Raw genomic sequence first — 15,175 nt, forward strand, 5'->3', positions numbered from 1 at the left:
ATTTAAAAGAAACAAAAAAAAAAACAAATCAATACTACAACAATTGTCAATTGTATATATTGATTGATGGGTTTATATATATATATATATATTATATTTATTTGTATTTACAAGTTGGTTGTGTGTATTTATTTAATTATTTGTCGATGATGGTTGGACCTGAATAAGGTTCGAAATTTAATTTCTTTCTTAATTCTATTAGATTGTCATTCCAATGATTCTCATAGATGACGTTGAGAAGGAACTTGCTGTTGCGACCACACCTGACGGCCCATGGAGCAGTGTGTTGGATGAGTTGTCGTTGCTGCTGGAATGGTAGTCGGAGGGGACCGACCAATGCACTGAGTGCACACATTGGTTGACCGGTTTGTACCATTTCCAACCACTTGATGGCAAGTTCACCTGGAACGTTGGGTGGAATATCAGCTAGAACGTGCCAGAAATCATGTACTTCTCTGTATCGTTGCAAGACATATGCTTCATCGTCATCCTCTACCATTCTAACCTCTGCTCTGTCGTCTGGCGAGAACCCATTATCTGTTAGGAATTTATAATAGGCACCACCAAATGTATCAGGTGCCAACGATGACAATTGCTCTGGCAACGTTTCAATACGAATACGTGGTTTGTGTTCCAACAACCATCTTCCATCACTATCATTCATCATCTTTGTCTTTAGATGTGGCAGTACACATCCACCAGACACTTCACCCAATGCTGCCACCATATCAGTTCTACCAGGATTATACATTGCAATCAAACTTGATCCAACTCCAAGTAACACCTTTTGAAATAGATTGGTTGGTAATACATTTCTTTTCTTCTTTTCTTCAGTAGTAGTAGTATTCTAAAGATCAAAGTTAATCATCATATCCACCAATTATAAATATGTATATGTATACATACAAACGATGATGTACTATAACAATAACTAAAGGAGGATGATGGTGATTGTAATACAGTTAAACTTGTCAAACATCTTTGATTAGATGTTGTTGATGTTGATGATACTCTAAGTACACTCTGTAATGTTGATCTAATCATCATAGTTTATTAACAACAACACAACAATTAGAGTTGTTGTAATAATTAACAAGCATGCAGTCGGAGTTCAGATCAACAACATGCACCAATGACGCATGCAATGCCAAAATATTGAAAAGATCGCGTGATGGATGTCTCCCTCTTTTTTCCCCAAACGAAAAGTCAAGAGCGATCTCCCCTTTTATGAGGTGACTCACCACTTCCCAATTTCACCCTCCCCACAATCTTTGCAACCAAACCACACAACAAAGTAGTAGAAGTAGTAGTAGTAGTAGTGATGTACTATTAAATCAAGTTGTTATATCGATTTACATATTTATTTATTAATATTAAAGTAGTTGTAGCAAGTAGTAACATAACAATCATTCGTAGTAGTTAGTAGTTAGGAGAGTAGAAGAAGAAAGAAAGAAAGAAAGAAAGATTCCCTCCTCACTCTCACTCCTCTGCTTGGGAACATGTTATCATATATACCACATCTAAGATATATACTATTAACTACTAAATGTATATCATCGTGTAATGCATTTAGAAATGTTCGAGCCAATCATCCAATCTTTTTGTCGTTTGCATGCTATTTGGTGCATATATTCTTTGGATCGACTCTGACTCATCTTTTATTGGGACATTCTCCGTATTGGCTATACAACGATATAACATTGATGTTGGTCATCTTTCAATGGGTGATATTCACAACCAACGTTTGCTCGATACTATTCTCTCAGACACTGGTCAAGATACTTCAAGTGGTAGGACTGTCGTTGTTGGCGACCAACGATATTGTAAGTGTCTATCAAATGAGAATGTTTCAAGCCAATCCATTTAGTAATAACCATCAAGTATTATCATCATCCTATATGGATAATCCTACCGGATACCAATACGTTGTACTCCCTAAAACCTACTTCTCCCCACTCATATTTGCACTCATTTCTGCATGTGCTGGCGAATTTATTAAAACATGTCTATTTAAAATAGCCAATCCTTCCTATCCAACCTCTTTATCAAAACCTTCATTGTTTGTATCCAAAACAATTATAAATAATATTATTAAAATATTAATAATTATAATTATCCTCTTTTCTTTTCTTTTCTTCTTTTTTAGACCATTTAAAACGGTAGCTATTTTATGTGTATATTATCATTTGTGTTCAAATACGTTTGAAACCAATCCATTGATAAAATATATTAATATTCCAACATTCCATTCATCCATAATCATATTTGTCATCATGTTGGTAGCAAATTATATGGATATTTTCCCTTCTGTGACCAATGGACCTGGATCTGCAACAAAAACAACATCTAATCCAACCTCAGTCACAACTCCCTCCAAATACAAAGTTGACAAAAGATCTTTGGCAATTGAACGACCTTCATTTTATTCTACAAAATATGATTAACAGTACTATATATATATATATATATTATACTAAACACATAATAATACAGATCATTCACACAAACAAATTTATATAATATACAAACAAATCGAATAATTAGAGTAGCTTGATTTTAATTATTATTATTTTGATCATTTATTATTATTATTATTTATTGGATTATTATTATTATTATTATTATTTATTTTATTAGTAATTGATTATTATTTGATTATTAAACTTACCTTTTTTGTTGTTTGTTATTTGTTATTTGTTATTTTGTTTGTTTGGATTTAATTGTTAATATCAATTATATATGTAATTGATGACTGAGATTTTGGTTCCAATTTATTTGGGACTAAAAGTGGAGTACTGGTTGGAGTTGGATTACAACTGCTGTTGTTGTTGGATTGTTGTTGTTGTTGTTGTGGGGCATTAATTGGGACAGATGCACAATAGTTTTGGCCGTTTAGTTGGAGTTGGTGAGCGTATTGATGGTACTGTTGTTGTTGTTGTTGTTGTTGTTGTTGAATGTGTAGTTGTTGAAGTTGCATTTGATGGAGGTGTTGAGGATGATGGGGATGTTGGTTTAAAATGAAACCATTGGCTTGTTGTTGTTGATATTGTGGTGGTGGTTGTTGTTTTTGATGAAGGAATATTGGTACTGGTGGAGCGTTTGGATATGATGATGATGATGAGTGAGATGGAGATGGTGATGGAGATGGGAGTATTTGTACAAGGGAATTGGTGATGGTCATGGACGGGGAATGAGGGATACATGTGGCAAGGGAAGGGAGGGATTTGGTGAGTCTGAGTCTTTGGTTTTGATTGGACGATGGAGATACATAATGCGATGGTGATGGAGGTGGTGAGGTGGGTGATGGTGGACAGGGGTTCATAATGTTTTGGATAGAGTAGGACGATGGGGATGGAGGTGGTGGTGGTGGAGGTGCGTGGAATGATTTGGGTGACATCATTTGAGGGGCGACTTGGTCACTGTTGCGCAAAGAGGAGAATGTTGGAGGTGACACCATCAACATTCTTTTCTTGGGATGTGAAGGTGGTGAAGAGTAACCTTCATCCTCATCCTCTTCAACCATTTCATTTTCCTCAAAGATTGGTGATGACGTTCCACCCATATGTTGCCACAGAGCCTTCATCTTGTTCTTGGCCTTTCTAATCTCCTCGGTCACCATATCCAGCTCTCTCTTTACATCCTCATCATTTTTAACCAAGAAATCCCTAATATTGAGCTCGTCTAAAATGAAAAATAAATTTGTTAATGGAATCAACCTTGGTTTCATTCATTGTTTGTACATACCAATGGGTAAATCAGGTTCAGATTCATCGTCAGATTCTGATTTTGATTTTCTTTTGAGGTGATTTCCAAGATCATTCTCAGAGAGTGATCTCTTCTTTAGTGGGATCTTGGATTTGTCGCGGGGAGGCTTTTTGATGGTCCAGGGGTCAATGTCAATCGATGGTTTCAGTCTCCAAAATCCATTTTGTCGGAAATGTTCTGTTCCAGACTCGAATAGATTTTTGCTGTGGCTGAGCATATCCTGAACTTGCTTTCTCCAGTTGTTGTCACCTTTTTTAAAAAAAAGAATAGGAATTAATTAATATAACCATATACTCTAATTGTGTTACTACTTTACTTTATACATACGGTCTTTGTGGGAAGGCTTACAGAGATAGTTCCAATGTTCATCCATCCAATTATAGACATCAGCTCGTAGATTAAAATAGGGCTGATGGGGATAACTTCTAGAGAGTGTATAAAACACGACTCTCATGATGGTAGACCAAGTTGGGTTTCTGATGACCAGTGTCGGGCATCCCCGAAGGCATAACATGCATTGAGGACGGTCACATTTGAACGAATCCATGGATGGAACGGTCGGTTGGTTCTCACAGATGGTCGGCGAACTATAAGAGTCGCTTGTCGAGTCGGCAGAGGTACAGGTATTCGGGGCGGCACTGGTCGTTACGGGAGAGGATGAACTAGTGGTGGTGATTTTGGTTGATGGGGAGGATTCGTTGACTAGGACGGTGAGGTTGTTGAATGATGAGTGATTGGAAGAGTTAGAGGTCAAAGTCGAGGTGGAGGAGGAGGTGGAGGTCGTAGGTTGGAAAACAGATGTTGGAGATGGAATGATGGTGGTGGTGGCGGTGGTGACAGACTTTGTCATTGGGGATTGTTGGTGGTGGTCTTGTCGTGATGGGTGTTGTGGATGATGAACCATTTTAGCCAATAGTTTTGGGGTGTTTTCCACCGACAATTGTCTGTCAATCAGGTCTCCAGAGGCATCTGGTGATTCGGGTTTTGTCATCATAGATGCCAATATGCATGCATAGTCGTTTTGGCATGGCGGGTGGTTGTCCCCGCCGTCAATAGGTGCCATAGATTGTAGAGTTTTAATATTCATTGTCAAATCCAAACTTTTAGAAAAGAATTAAAAAAAAAAAGTAAAGCAATCTTTTTAAAAATGGGTAGATAGAGACAAGAAAATAATTAAAAAATATAATCTATTTTAAAAATGAAAAATACCATAAAAGGTTAAATTGTTTTAATGGATTGATTTGGATTGATACTTGGAAACAATATTGATTGTTTCGGTGGGTAATCACAATATTCCAATAGAAAAAAAAAAAAAGTAAAAAGGAATGGATGGATGGAAATGGATGGGATTGATTGCGTGTAACAAAAAATAAAGTTTGGGGGAAATATCCTATAATTATTAAAGAAAGTTATTTAACAATAATTATATGAAAAAAGTTGGGTTTTCTAAATTTGTTATTTGATTATTTTACAATTATTATTATTATTATTTTAGTTATTATATTATTTTAGTTATTATTTAAAGTGGAACCACAACTAGAATTGATATCAAACAGATATCTGGTTAAATAAAAAAAAAAAGATGGTATTGTTTGGAAAAAAAAAAAAAAAAAAGACCAGGTCCTTTTTGGATAGTTATTAAATAATTAATAATCTATCTTTTTCTTTTGAAAACCTAATAATCTAATGACAATGGGTTTGGGTTGGTAGTAGTAGTAGTAGTAGTAGTGGTGGCGTTATTGTTGTGTTGTGTTGATGATGGGGAAAGAGAAAGAGTGATGATGGTAAGGTGGGGAAATACAGGCGATGAACGCGAGAATTTAGGAAAGTTCTTCTTTCTATTTTGATATTGGAAATGACCCAACAACAACAATTGTCTACTAACAATTCAAGAGATGAAAGTTAGTTATTAAAAATATAATCATCAACAACAACTGTCTGTCGATAAACAACAATTAATGGGTGGTCAGAGACGCCTTTAGTGATACACCTCAATAGATAGCATGGGGAATTCAAAAATAAAAAGGAGTGGGATATGAGCTGAGTGTAGAGCAGAGCAGAGCACACGACGATATAGAGAGAGAGAATAAGAGTAGGTGGTGTTTTTTGTCAAAGGAAAGAGAGAGAGAATTAATTAAATCACTATATTAATAAATCAAATATTGTTTTGTTTGATGTTTTTGCAATCGTCGTACGATACCCTCGCTCTACCTCTCCCATCCTCTTCTGGCTGATATGGATGGATGGATGATGGAATTGAATTGCGATTTGCAACAACAGTAAATTCAAAAAAGGTTAGGTGAATCAATTCAAAAATACCATATGTTCATTCTATTGAATCAAACTTAAACTTTTTGGAACAAATTGTTATCTCCTTCTCTCTCTCTCTCCCATGGAGAGGAAGGGGGTGAGATATGATTTATATACTAATATGTGGGATCAGCTATCTATGCACAGCAGTACAGTCCTATTTGTTTTATTTTTTGATTGATGGTGGTGGTGTTTTTGCTAGCTGTTGTTATTATCTATTGCCATTGTCGAGCGTGTGTGTATGTGTTTGACTGGTGGATGGTGGGAGGTATGTTTTGAATGGATGGATGGATGGATGGATGATTAAATACATTAAATGAATAATGAGGAGGGATGCTGTGCTGCATCCCTCACAGTCAGCAGTCTGTTGTTGTTTTGTACTTGCACTGCAGTGTAAGAGTAGAATGGCAAAACACTATGCGATGCGATGACAACTGTTGTGTGAGTGTGTCAATGTGTGTAAAGGTGTGGATTGATTATTATTTTTTGGATATTGCCAGCAATCTCATGGAAATGCCAGGTTGGTTGTTGATACGATCAAATCGAAATCGGATAGAGGATGATATTACTACACAAATTGAGGGAGAATTCATGCAGTGAATAATGATATTAATGTGTATGTGTAAATATATATATATGTGTGTGTGTGTGTGTGTGTGTGATTATTATATATATATATATATATATTTGTATATAACCAAACCCAACGAATTGGATTTGAGTTTGCATCATTTCGCAGGACAGACAATCATATAGTATGATGGATGATGATGATGATGATGAAGATGATGAGATGGATATGAATCGATGATGGAGAGAGAGAGAGAGAGGGGATGGTAAAGCTTGGGTGGGGTGGTGTGATCCAGTAAAGATTTTAAAAAAGGCAATGAGCAAATTGGTCAAATTTATTATTATTATTATTATTATTATTATTTAAATACACCACAGATGATCAATAACAAAAACACAGTAGCGTGTGGGTGGTGTTTAAATAAGTTAGTTAGTTAGTGATCCTCCTTGCTTGTTCTAATACAAAAGAAGAGAAAGAGGAGGGTATTGGTATGGCTGATTGACTGACAATGCCATGATGATGATTAGGACGGTTTGTGATTTTATCAGGGGTAGGGGGTGTCAATCCGATTTATAAATCACTTGTAAGTGAAGAGGTAGGGAGGGAGGGAGGGAGGGAGGCAACCTATTTTTCCTTGTAAGGAATCTTGGAAAAAATAATAATTAATAATCATTATAATTAATTCCAGTCAGTAGTAGTGTGATGTGATGGTATGCCATACTATTCCTTCCTTTCAAAAATCTATACATCCATTTTTAACATTTTGTATTATTATAAATAAAGACCAAAGAGGGAGGGAGGATGTGGAATCAATTAGAAGTTATCTTTTTTACCCTAGAATGACCACGTTGCATTGCTAGCTGCTGTGATCAATTAATTCTTGTGGGTGGGTGGGCGGCCACGATAGATATCTCATTAAATATCCATCATGATGGATGGTTGGAGTGTTGATGTTGTTGTTGTTGTTTATATTTGATCACTAGTGATTGTAACCATGGGTTGGGTGATAGTTTGTTGGTGGGAATATCATGCATGATATCATGGTGGTTGATTTGTTTAATTGATCGATTGGTTGAATTGTTTGATAAATCACTTTGATATCAAACAATTCAGATCACACAAATACATATGCCCGACATCCAATCCACTTTAATTAAATATTCTAATTTGTAGTTGGTTGGAAAGAGAGAGAAAGAGAGAGGGATGGATGGTATGGTATGGTGATTATGTCAAACTTGAAAACAGAAGAGTTATATATACCGATCTATACAGATCAAATTGAAGTTCTATTCTTCATCAATATTGATTGTAGTTTGTCTATATTGGGTTGCATTGATCATTGTTCATTTGAATGGTTGTTTCGGCAATGGATTGCCCAATATCTATCTATCCTTTAAGGTTGGATGATTGGATAATAGCTAGAAGGAAGAAAAGTAGAACTTCAGAGAAGCTCGTAACTGTTGGCAAGAGCCTTTAACTTTTGAAGGATGAATGAACTGATCGATTTTGCCCAAGAATGGGCACATGAATTGTATCCGCAAATATAAACAAAGTGGTTGAGGAGGAAAAGGGGGAGAACAATGATAGAAGTTAACTGATGACCCCTATCTGTTGTGTGTAGTTTTGGTCATCGAACAATCGCGGCCGACTCATCAAAGTCGAGATTGATTTCTGAGTTGCAAAGTCGATTCGTTGAAGTGTTGGTGAAAAAAATAACAAATCGGAACAAGTTGTTTTCGGATCGACACAACAACGCTGTGATTGATGAATAGGGTGGATCACTGGTACCACGGGTATGGAGACCCTCCAACCAGTTCTCTCTTTATCGACATGTTGTTTCCCAATCGCCACCTCCCTCCCCACAAAAAAGAAAGATAAGGAAAAGAGCCTTATTAGATGTTTCGATTCATTCATTCATTCTTTCATTCATTCACAACAACACACAACGTTTGATTACCTTCGTCGTTTATTATTATATTTGATATATAACATACAATTATTTATTTATTTATTATTTATTTATTTATTTATTACAACATTATTTATTTGAAACAGAGACAGAGAAAGAGAGAAGTAGAAAGTAAAGAGTCAAAAGAAAGAAAAAGAATAGTGTACAAGTCATAGTTGATTATTTGAAATAAGATATAAAAGGTAATGTGTTATGTTGGTTTCCTATCCCCTAAACCCCCGTCCCTTTCACTTCACCTTCACACCACCACCACCACCACCACCCAACTATATTGTGACAGGTCATCGTCAACTTCAAAGTGTGTAGGGCTAAAACCATGCATGGTCTCTCTCTCTCTCTTTAAATCAATCAATGATTAGCATCGACGATACGTATCGTCGGAGACTGGTTGTTGTTGTTGTTGTTGTTTGTGTAGAGTGGTGATGATGATGATGATGATCATGTGATGTTTAGTCTCTCTTCCTCCAATAAAGTTTAGATGGCTGTAATATAACTAGTATTTATAGCCTTAACCACAACCACAAAACAATAATAATAATAATACATGCATTCATGCATCACCACCTAGGTGGCTGGTTTGGGGGGTTGGTTGTTGAAAACTGATTGATGACACCCACATACCACACACGCACTAATCTCGATCTGGCTGTTTGGTTGGGTGAGTGGGGGTAATACATACACACATTTTTAAACAACGTCGATTTTTATTATCAGCTGCATGGGATCGCACTTTGTTAATGTTAAAACAAACAAAACAAAACATATCAATCACAAAGCAAACATACAACAATTGTACATTTAACAAACTAATCCCAAACAACAACAACAACAACAACAACAAACATCATAACATATTGTCGCAGTCATCGTAGAGACCTCCAGAGGAAATAGACAGATAACCAATCAATCAATCAATCAATCAACCAACAATAGACAGATAACCCTTACTACTACTACTATAGATAGAATATAATATATATAAATATAACATATTAATAATAATAATAGAACAATCATTCAACAACAGATAATAAGAGATAGATAGATTGATAATAAGGTGTTAGAGAGAGACAGACGAAAAAAAAGGTGTAGTGTATGTGCTGTGTGTGGTGTAAATATTGATGTGAGGGTGTGTGGTCAGGATAGAGAGAGAGAGAGAGAGAGAGTGTGCTGCAGCAGTATTGTGTAGTTGGTTCGTCGTCGTCGTCGTTTCATTCACATATACCATGGTATCGCAGTCAGTCAGGTCAGCAGTACTACTACTACTTACTTGGTTATATTAAAGAATCAAATCAAATTATTACGTCCTCATTCCTCCTCCATACCAACTTTGGGAGAGACAGACAATAAGAAGTGGGTAGGGTGGGTGTGCCGATGAAGAATTGATTGATTGATTGATTGATTGCTAAATGGTGTGATTGGTCAGCCACAGACTTTTCATTCATATTTAATAATCTACCCAATCGACTATCATTCCACAACACACTCTATCAAACAAACAAACAACAGACAATCAATTATATAATTATCGTTCCCACCACTTTTTCTTCTTCTTCCTATTATTCTTCTTCTTCTTCTTCTACTTGTTTCTCTATTCTCACTAAATAATTGATATCAATTGTATTTGTATATATATATATATATATATATGATTATTTAATTGATTCATTCATTCATTCATTCGTTCATTCAATTGTTATAATAATAATCACACTTTTTAAAACAACGCAGCATCACACAGCAGACAGCAATATCAGCATCGACATTTTTCTTATTTATTTATTTATAATTTAATATATTTAATATTAATACCTATCTATCTATCTATTTATTTATTTATTTATTTATTTATTTACTTGTATACACACAAATTTAGTAGTTAACATTTATTCTGCAGCAGAGGGTATTATTAGCATTCGGCACACAACAACCCATCATCGGAAATAGAAATCAAAAAAAAAAAAAAAGAAGGGTAATCGCGATTAACGGCACCTTACTTTGGTTAGACATCCACAACAACAACAACTACAACAAAAAAAGATATTTTAGTTTCACAATTGGGGTATTACAAGCAGGCTGCAAAGTAATCTTAAAACTCCATCAATCACATCCACTACTTACCTACTACTATAACAAGCAGCAATACTAATAATAATAATAATAATAATAATAAGATTACAACAACAAACAAAAAAAGATATACAAAAGACAACAACAATAATAGGAATATTATATAAAAATGGAGGGAGGAGGAGTAGTATCAGCTCCATCTTTTCCATTCTACCTGCCAGATGAAGAAAGCTATATTGTATACTTAACAAATGTAAATAGAAAAGATGGTTGCAGTGCCATCAAATGTTGCACTCTTGCAAAACTTATAGAGAAATTGTCACAATCCATTAATTATGGTAAGTCAGTCAACAACCCAACGAAATCAACAGTGATCACAAACTTAACAATATAATTCTATTTTATAGATAATTATTCAGTGTCTGCATTTTTTTTAACATATAAAGATTATACTCGACCAATGGAGGTATTACAATTGCTTGCATCAAGATATGCTGGCCCACCACCTGGATCTTGTAAAGATCATCTTAGAAGATTTGAAATTGAAATTGAAATTGTTCAAACAAAGTATGTTATTTGTTGGAGTCAATCTATATGTATTAATGTTGTACAATTATTAATATTCTGAATCTTTCATAGTGTAATCAATATGTTTAGACAATTAATTGGAACACTTGTTGAAAAGGATTTTGAAGATAAACCATTTTCCAATTCTGCCACTGAATTTATGAATTCATTGCCAGAGGATGTAAAGAATGAAATGTTTTTAATTTATTACAAAGCCAAGAAATTGACAAAGTCACCATCTTCTCAAACCATAGTTACTCCACCACCAAAACCTAATAATATTTCATCGGCATCATCGACCATGAGATTCTCCTATTCAGTTAGTCCTGTATGTATAGAGTAGAGCTATGAGAATATTAATAATATCCAGTGAACTATATTGACTCTTTTTTTTACTTTTAGAAAACTCAATCACCCAATTCAACATCAAATGTATTACAAGGATTATTAAGTGTGAATAGTCCTAGTAATAGTGGAGGTAATAGTCCGACCAATAGTACACATCTTCAACCATCGACATCATTGGACAATCCAAGAAGCAGTGTAAAGTTACCAAAGGGTTTCATGTCGAAAATACTGCCCTCTGGTAGTAGCACCAATTTAATGTCCTATGCCAATACCAGTAACCCAAATATCAATGTGAATGGTAGTAAAGATAACAGTAGCAACAACAGCAGCATAAGTAACAGCAGCAGTAACAATAGTAGTAGTGGAGGTAGTTCTAGTATATCCAATTCCTCATCAGCATCATCTACGAATCTTTATAATAATTATCATGGTATTAATGGTCAAAATATTGATGAAGATAATCCTTGTAAGTGATATGAATATATATATTTTAAAATCAATAATATATTAATCATACTATATATTATTATTTAGACCCAGAGAAAACAGCATTTGCACCAGAATATATTGCAAGAGAATTAACAGTTATGGAATTTGAATTAATATCAGCATTAACATTAAATGAATTTTCACAAAGACAATGGAACAAGGAAAATCAAGCTATTAATATTCAAAATTTAATTACTTGGTTTAATAGAGTATGTGTGATTTTTTAAAAAAATACAATAATAATACATTGTATTGTGTGATGTGTATTAATATTATGAGTTTATTTTTTTAGATTAGTTCGTGGGTATCAACAAAAATTATTTCAAAAGAAACACCAGAAGAAAGGGCGGTTATTATAGAGGCATTTATTAATATAGCAAATTATGCAAAGGAATTAAAAAATTATAATTGTGTTATGGAAATTCTTGGTAGTTTACATAATTCATCGATCAGTAGATTAAAAAATAGTTGGGCTGTATGTATAGATAGATAGATAGATAATTATATCTATTGATACTAATAATATATATTTAATTTTTATTTAGTTAATATCACAAAAAGCAAATGATATGTTTCAAACATTAAATACAACGATGAGCCCGGATATTAATTTTAGATTGTACAGAAAAAATTTGGGAGCCGTTTTACCAAGCGAACCATGCATTCCATATTTGGGATTATTTTTGACAGATTACACCTATTTGGTGGAGAGCAACCCGCCGATGATTGGCGCCGATGGCTCGATGGTCAACGTCGAGCGTATTTATTTAATTAGTGCGCGTATACAAGAGTTCTTCCAGTTGTTTACCAACTGCAGCTATGGATTCACATCGATGCCACAGATCAGAGAGGCGATCCTCACCGAAAAGGTGTGGGAGGAAAACGAGATCTTTAGACTGTCGAAAATACGCGAGGAGCAGCACTCGATAGCAAACAGTGTCGGCGGTGTTGGTGGCGGTGGGGCAGGCGCAGATGGAAAAGGGAGTGGTGTTGGCGGAAAGGGCGGCGACTCGTCGGCGCTGAGCGGCAGCACGGTGGCGGGGTCGAGCAGCGGCAGCAGTCTCAACCTGGCATCGTCGTTGGCGGGCGAGAAGAAGCGCAAAAACTTTGTCACCAAGTACCGCATGTCGTTTACGGGCAACGACCCTCCACCCAGCATTTCGCCGACGCTGTCGGAAAGAGACTGGAAGATTTTGACGACCAATGCCAAGACGATAAAGTGTAAAAAGGGAAAGAAGATATTGTCGATTGGCGAGGTCAACAGCAGCTTGTACCGTGTGGAGGCGGGTCGCGTCAAGTTTGAGAACGCAGCGTCGCCCGAGGATGTGCGGTACATAGAGATGGGCGAGATCTTTGGCGAGGAGTCGTTCCTGTACGAGCGTCCGATGCCGTGCAACGTGCTGGCCGACAGCGACGACTGCGAGCTGATCGAGATTGAAAAGACATTCATCCTGCAGCTGTTTACGAGCGAGCCTATCCTCGCGGCCACCTACTACAAACATATTGCAGTGTTGATGGCTGAGCGTCTGCTATTTGTATTAAACAATGAGACGACGTTGACCAGCGCCAGCAGCTTTGTTGGCGGCAACCGCTACAACGGCTCGTTTGCACCCATCATCTCGATCAACAACATCATCCGCAATGCCAATGTCGGGGGTAGCAGCAGCGTCGGCAGCGCGAGCAGCTCCACGCATAGCAGTCCCAACCACAGCCCAAGCAACAGCCACTGCTACGGCCAGCCACCCGCCTGCACGACACCCAGCGACTCAAACAGCACCGGCTCGGGCACACCAACCTCCGCATCACCCAAGCTGCAGTCGTCGCAGTCGTCCATGTCACTCAACGAGAACAAGCGCCGCTCCATCGCCATCGAGCCGAGCTCAATGGACCTGCTCCGTTTGGGCAACGACAGTCGCTTCATCACGACGTTCCGTCTGTCGCCCGAAGAGGTCATTGTCAAGAGCTACACGTGCAAGCATAATGGTATCACTGGCACACTCTACATCACCAAGCATCACCTGTGCTTTGAGGGCAAGTTGTTTGGCATCCACAAACAAAAGACCAACCCCTTTGACAAGATCTCCAAGATCCTGCCGGAAAAGGGCGGTCTCTCGCTGACCACAAATGGCAAGGTCAAAAAGTACTCTTTTAAAAACCAAGATGAAGTGACCGAGGCCTACAGCATCATGACCAAGATCTGGAAGAACCACTTTAACAATGTTCGGTCGCCGGCCAAGTCGGTCTCTGCGTCCACGACCCCACCCACGCCACCCCGTTCCCCCAAGGTTGGACGCGGTGAGTCATTTTCAGGAATAACAGATCTCCCGACCAAAGACGAATGGAGTGCTATTCTCAAAGGTGCCAAGACTGTCCAATTTAAAAAAGGAGAGGTTATCATTGTCGAAGGTGTAGAGTTTCACAAGATCTTTCAAATTGCAAAGGGTGAATGTACCATTGTCAAAGGATTGGTAAATGATAGTTTGGGTAGTGACAATACAACTACCTCGACCACCTCTACTGCTACCACCACCACCACATTAACAACACCAGTTACATCACCGATGAAGTCTATTTCATTCTCTTCGAGTTCTAGCAAGGGATTGACAGTCCTCACCAAGTTGTCGACGGGCAGCATCTTTGGCGAGATGAGTTTCTTGCTACAAGGAGGTTCGCCCATTTCCGTTATTGTCAGCAGTGATGTTTTGGAAGTCTATACACTCGAAGGCTATTTCCTCAACATTATCCTAAAATCCAAACCACTCTTGGCTCCAAAATTCTACAAATATTTGGCATGTGTATTGGATACTCGAATCAAACAATACAAACAATCGATTTTATAAAAATAATCAATTTAATTTATTGGTTACAACTAACTAACACAAACTAACAACAGACAAAAGAAAGAGAAAGAGAGAGAGAGAGAGAGAAGAAAAGAGTCAATCAATCAATCAATAATTCTTCTTTCTTTTTCCCCCCCCAATTTATTTATTTTTTGGGTATGCAACAAACATTCAACATTTAAAATAATAATATTAAATAATAATAAATGGATGTCATACTTTTAAACTCTAGTTTATATAACAACA

General features: G+C 36.7%; 5 protein-coding genes across 5 annotated transcripts; 3 read left to right on the plus strand and 2 right to left on the minus strand.

The window, feature by feature from the left end:
* Positions 1-136: 136 nt before the first annotated feature.
* coq4 (coenzyme Q biosynthesis protein) lies at positions 137-1,047 on the minus strand (the record flags this gene model as incomplete). Its single annotated transcript, XM_004358629.1, has 2 exons — positions 137-847; positions 907-1,047. 2 exons carry the CDS (start codon positions 1,045-1,047, stop codon positions 137-139), a joined length of 852 nt encoding a protein of 283 aa, XP_004358686.1.
* A 791-nt stretch (positions 1,048-1,838) lies between these two features.
* Positions 1,839-2,444, plus strand: DFA_00702 (uncharacterized protein; the record flags this gene model as incomplete). The annotated part of the gene is made up of 2 exons (XM_004358630.1): positions 1,839-2,059; positions 2,147-2,444. The coding sequence occupies 2 exons, from the start codon at positions 1,839-1,841 to the stop codon at positions 2,442-2,444; spliced, it is 519 nt and encodes a 172-aa protein (XP_004358687.1).
* Positions 2,445-2,716: 272 nt separating this feature from the next.
* DFA_00703 (uncharacterized protein) lies at positions 2,717-4,852 on the minus strand (the record flags this gene model as incomplete). Its single annotated transcript, XM_004358631.1, has 3 exons — positions 2,717-3,681; positions 3,745-4,014; positions 4,093-4,852. 3 exons carry the CDS (start codon positions 4,850-4,852, stop codon positions 2,717-2,719), a joined length of 1,995 nt encoding a protein of 664 aa, XP_004358688.1.
* A 1,539-nt stretch (positions 4,853-6,391) lies between these two features.
* Positions 6,392-9,660, plus strand: DFA_00704 (uncharacterized protein; the record flags this gene model as incomplete). Its single annotated transcript, XM_004358632.1, has 6 exons — positions 6,392-6,468; positions 7,430-7,449; positions 7,820-7,954; positions 8,419-8,610; positions 8,702-8,726; positions 9,624-9,660. The coding sequence occupies 6 exons, from the start codon at positions 6,392-6,394 to the stop codon at positions 9,658-9,660; spliced, it is 486 nt and encodes a 161-aa protein (XP_004358689.1).
* Positions 9,661-10,854: 1,194 nt separating this feature from the next.
* gbpD (RasGEF domain-containing protein) lies at positions 10,855-14,929 on the plus strand (the record flags this gene model as incomplete). Its single annotated transcript, XM_004358633.1, has 9 exons — positions 10,855-11,023; positions 11,093-11,252; positions 11,343-11,580; positions 11,655-12,066; positions 12,135-12,298; positions 12,382-12,564; positions 12,635-13,310; positions 13,654-14,120; positions 14,168-14,929. 9 exons carry the CDS (start codon positions 10,855-10,857, stop codon positions 14,927-14,929), a joined length of 3,231 nt encoding a protein of 1,076 aa, XP_004358690.1.
* Positions 14,930-15,175: the final 246 nt, after the last annotated feature.

This window comes from Cavenderia fasciculata (assembly GCF_000203815.1).
Source record: "Cavenderia fasciculata unplaced genomic scaffold Scf_Dfasci-F-a-25c12.r2-5, whole genome shotgun sequence".
In the NCBI taxonomy this organism is placed as follows: Eukaryota; Evosea; class Eumycetozoa; order Acytosteliales; family Cavenderiaceae; genus Cavenderia; species Cavenderia fasciculata.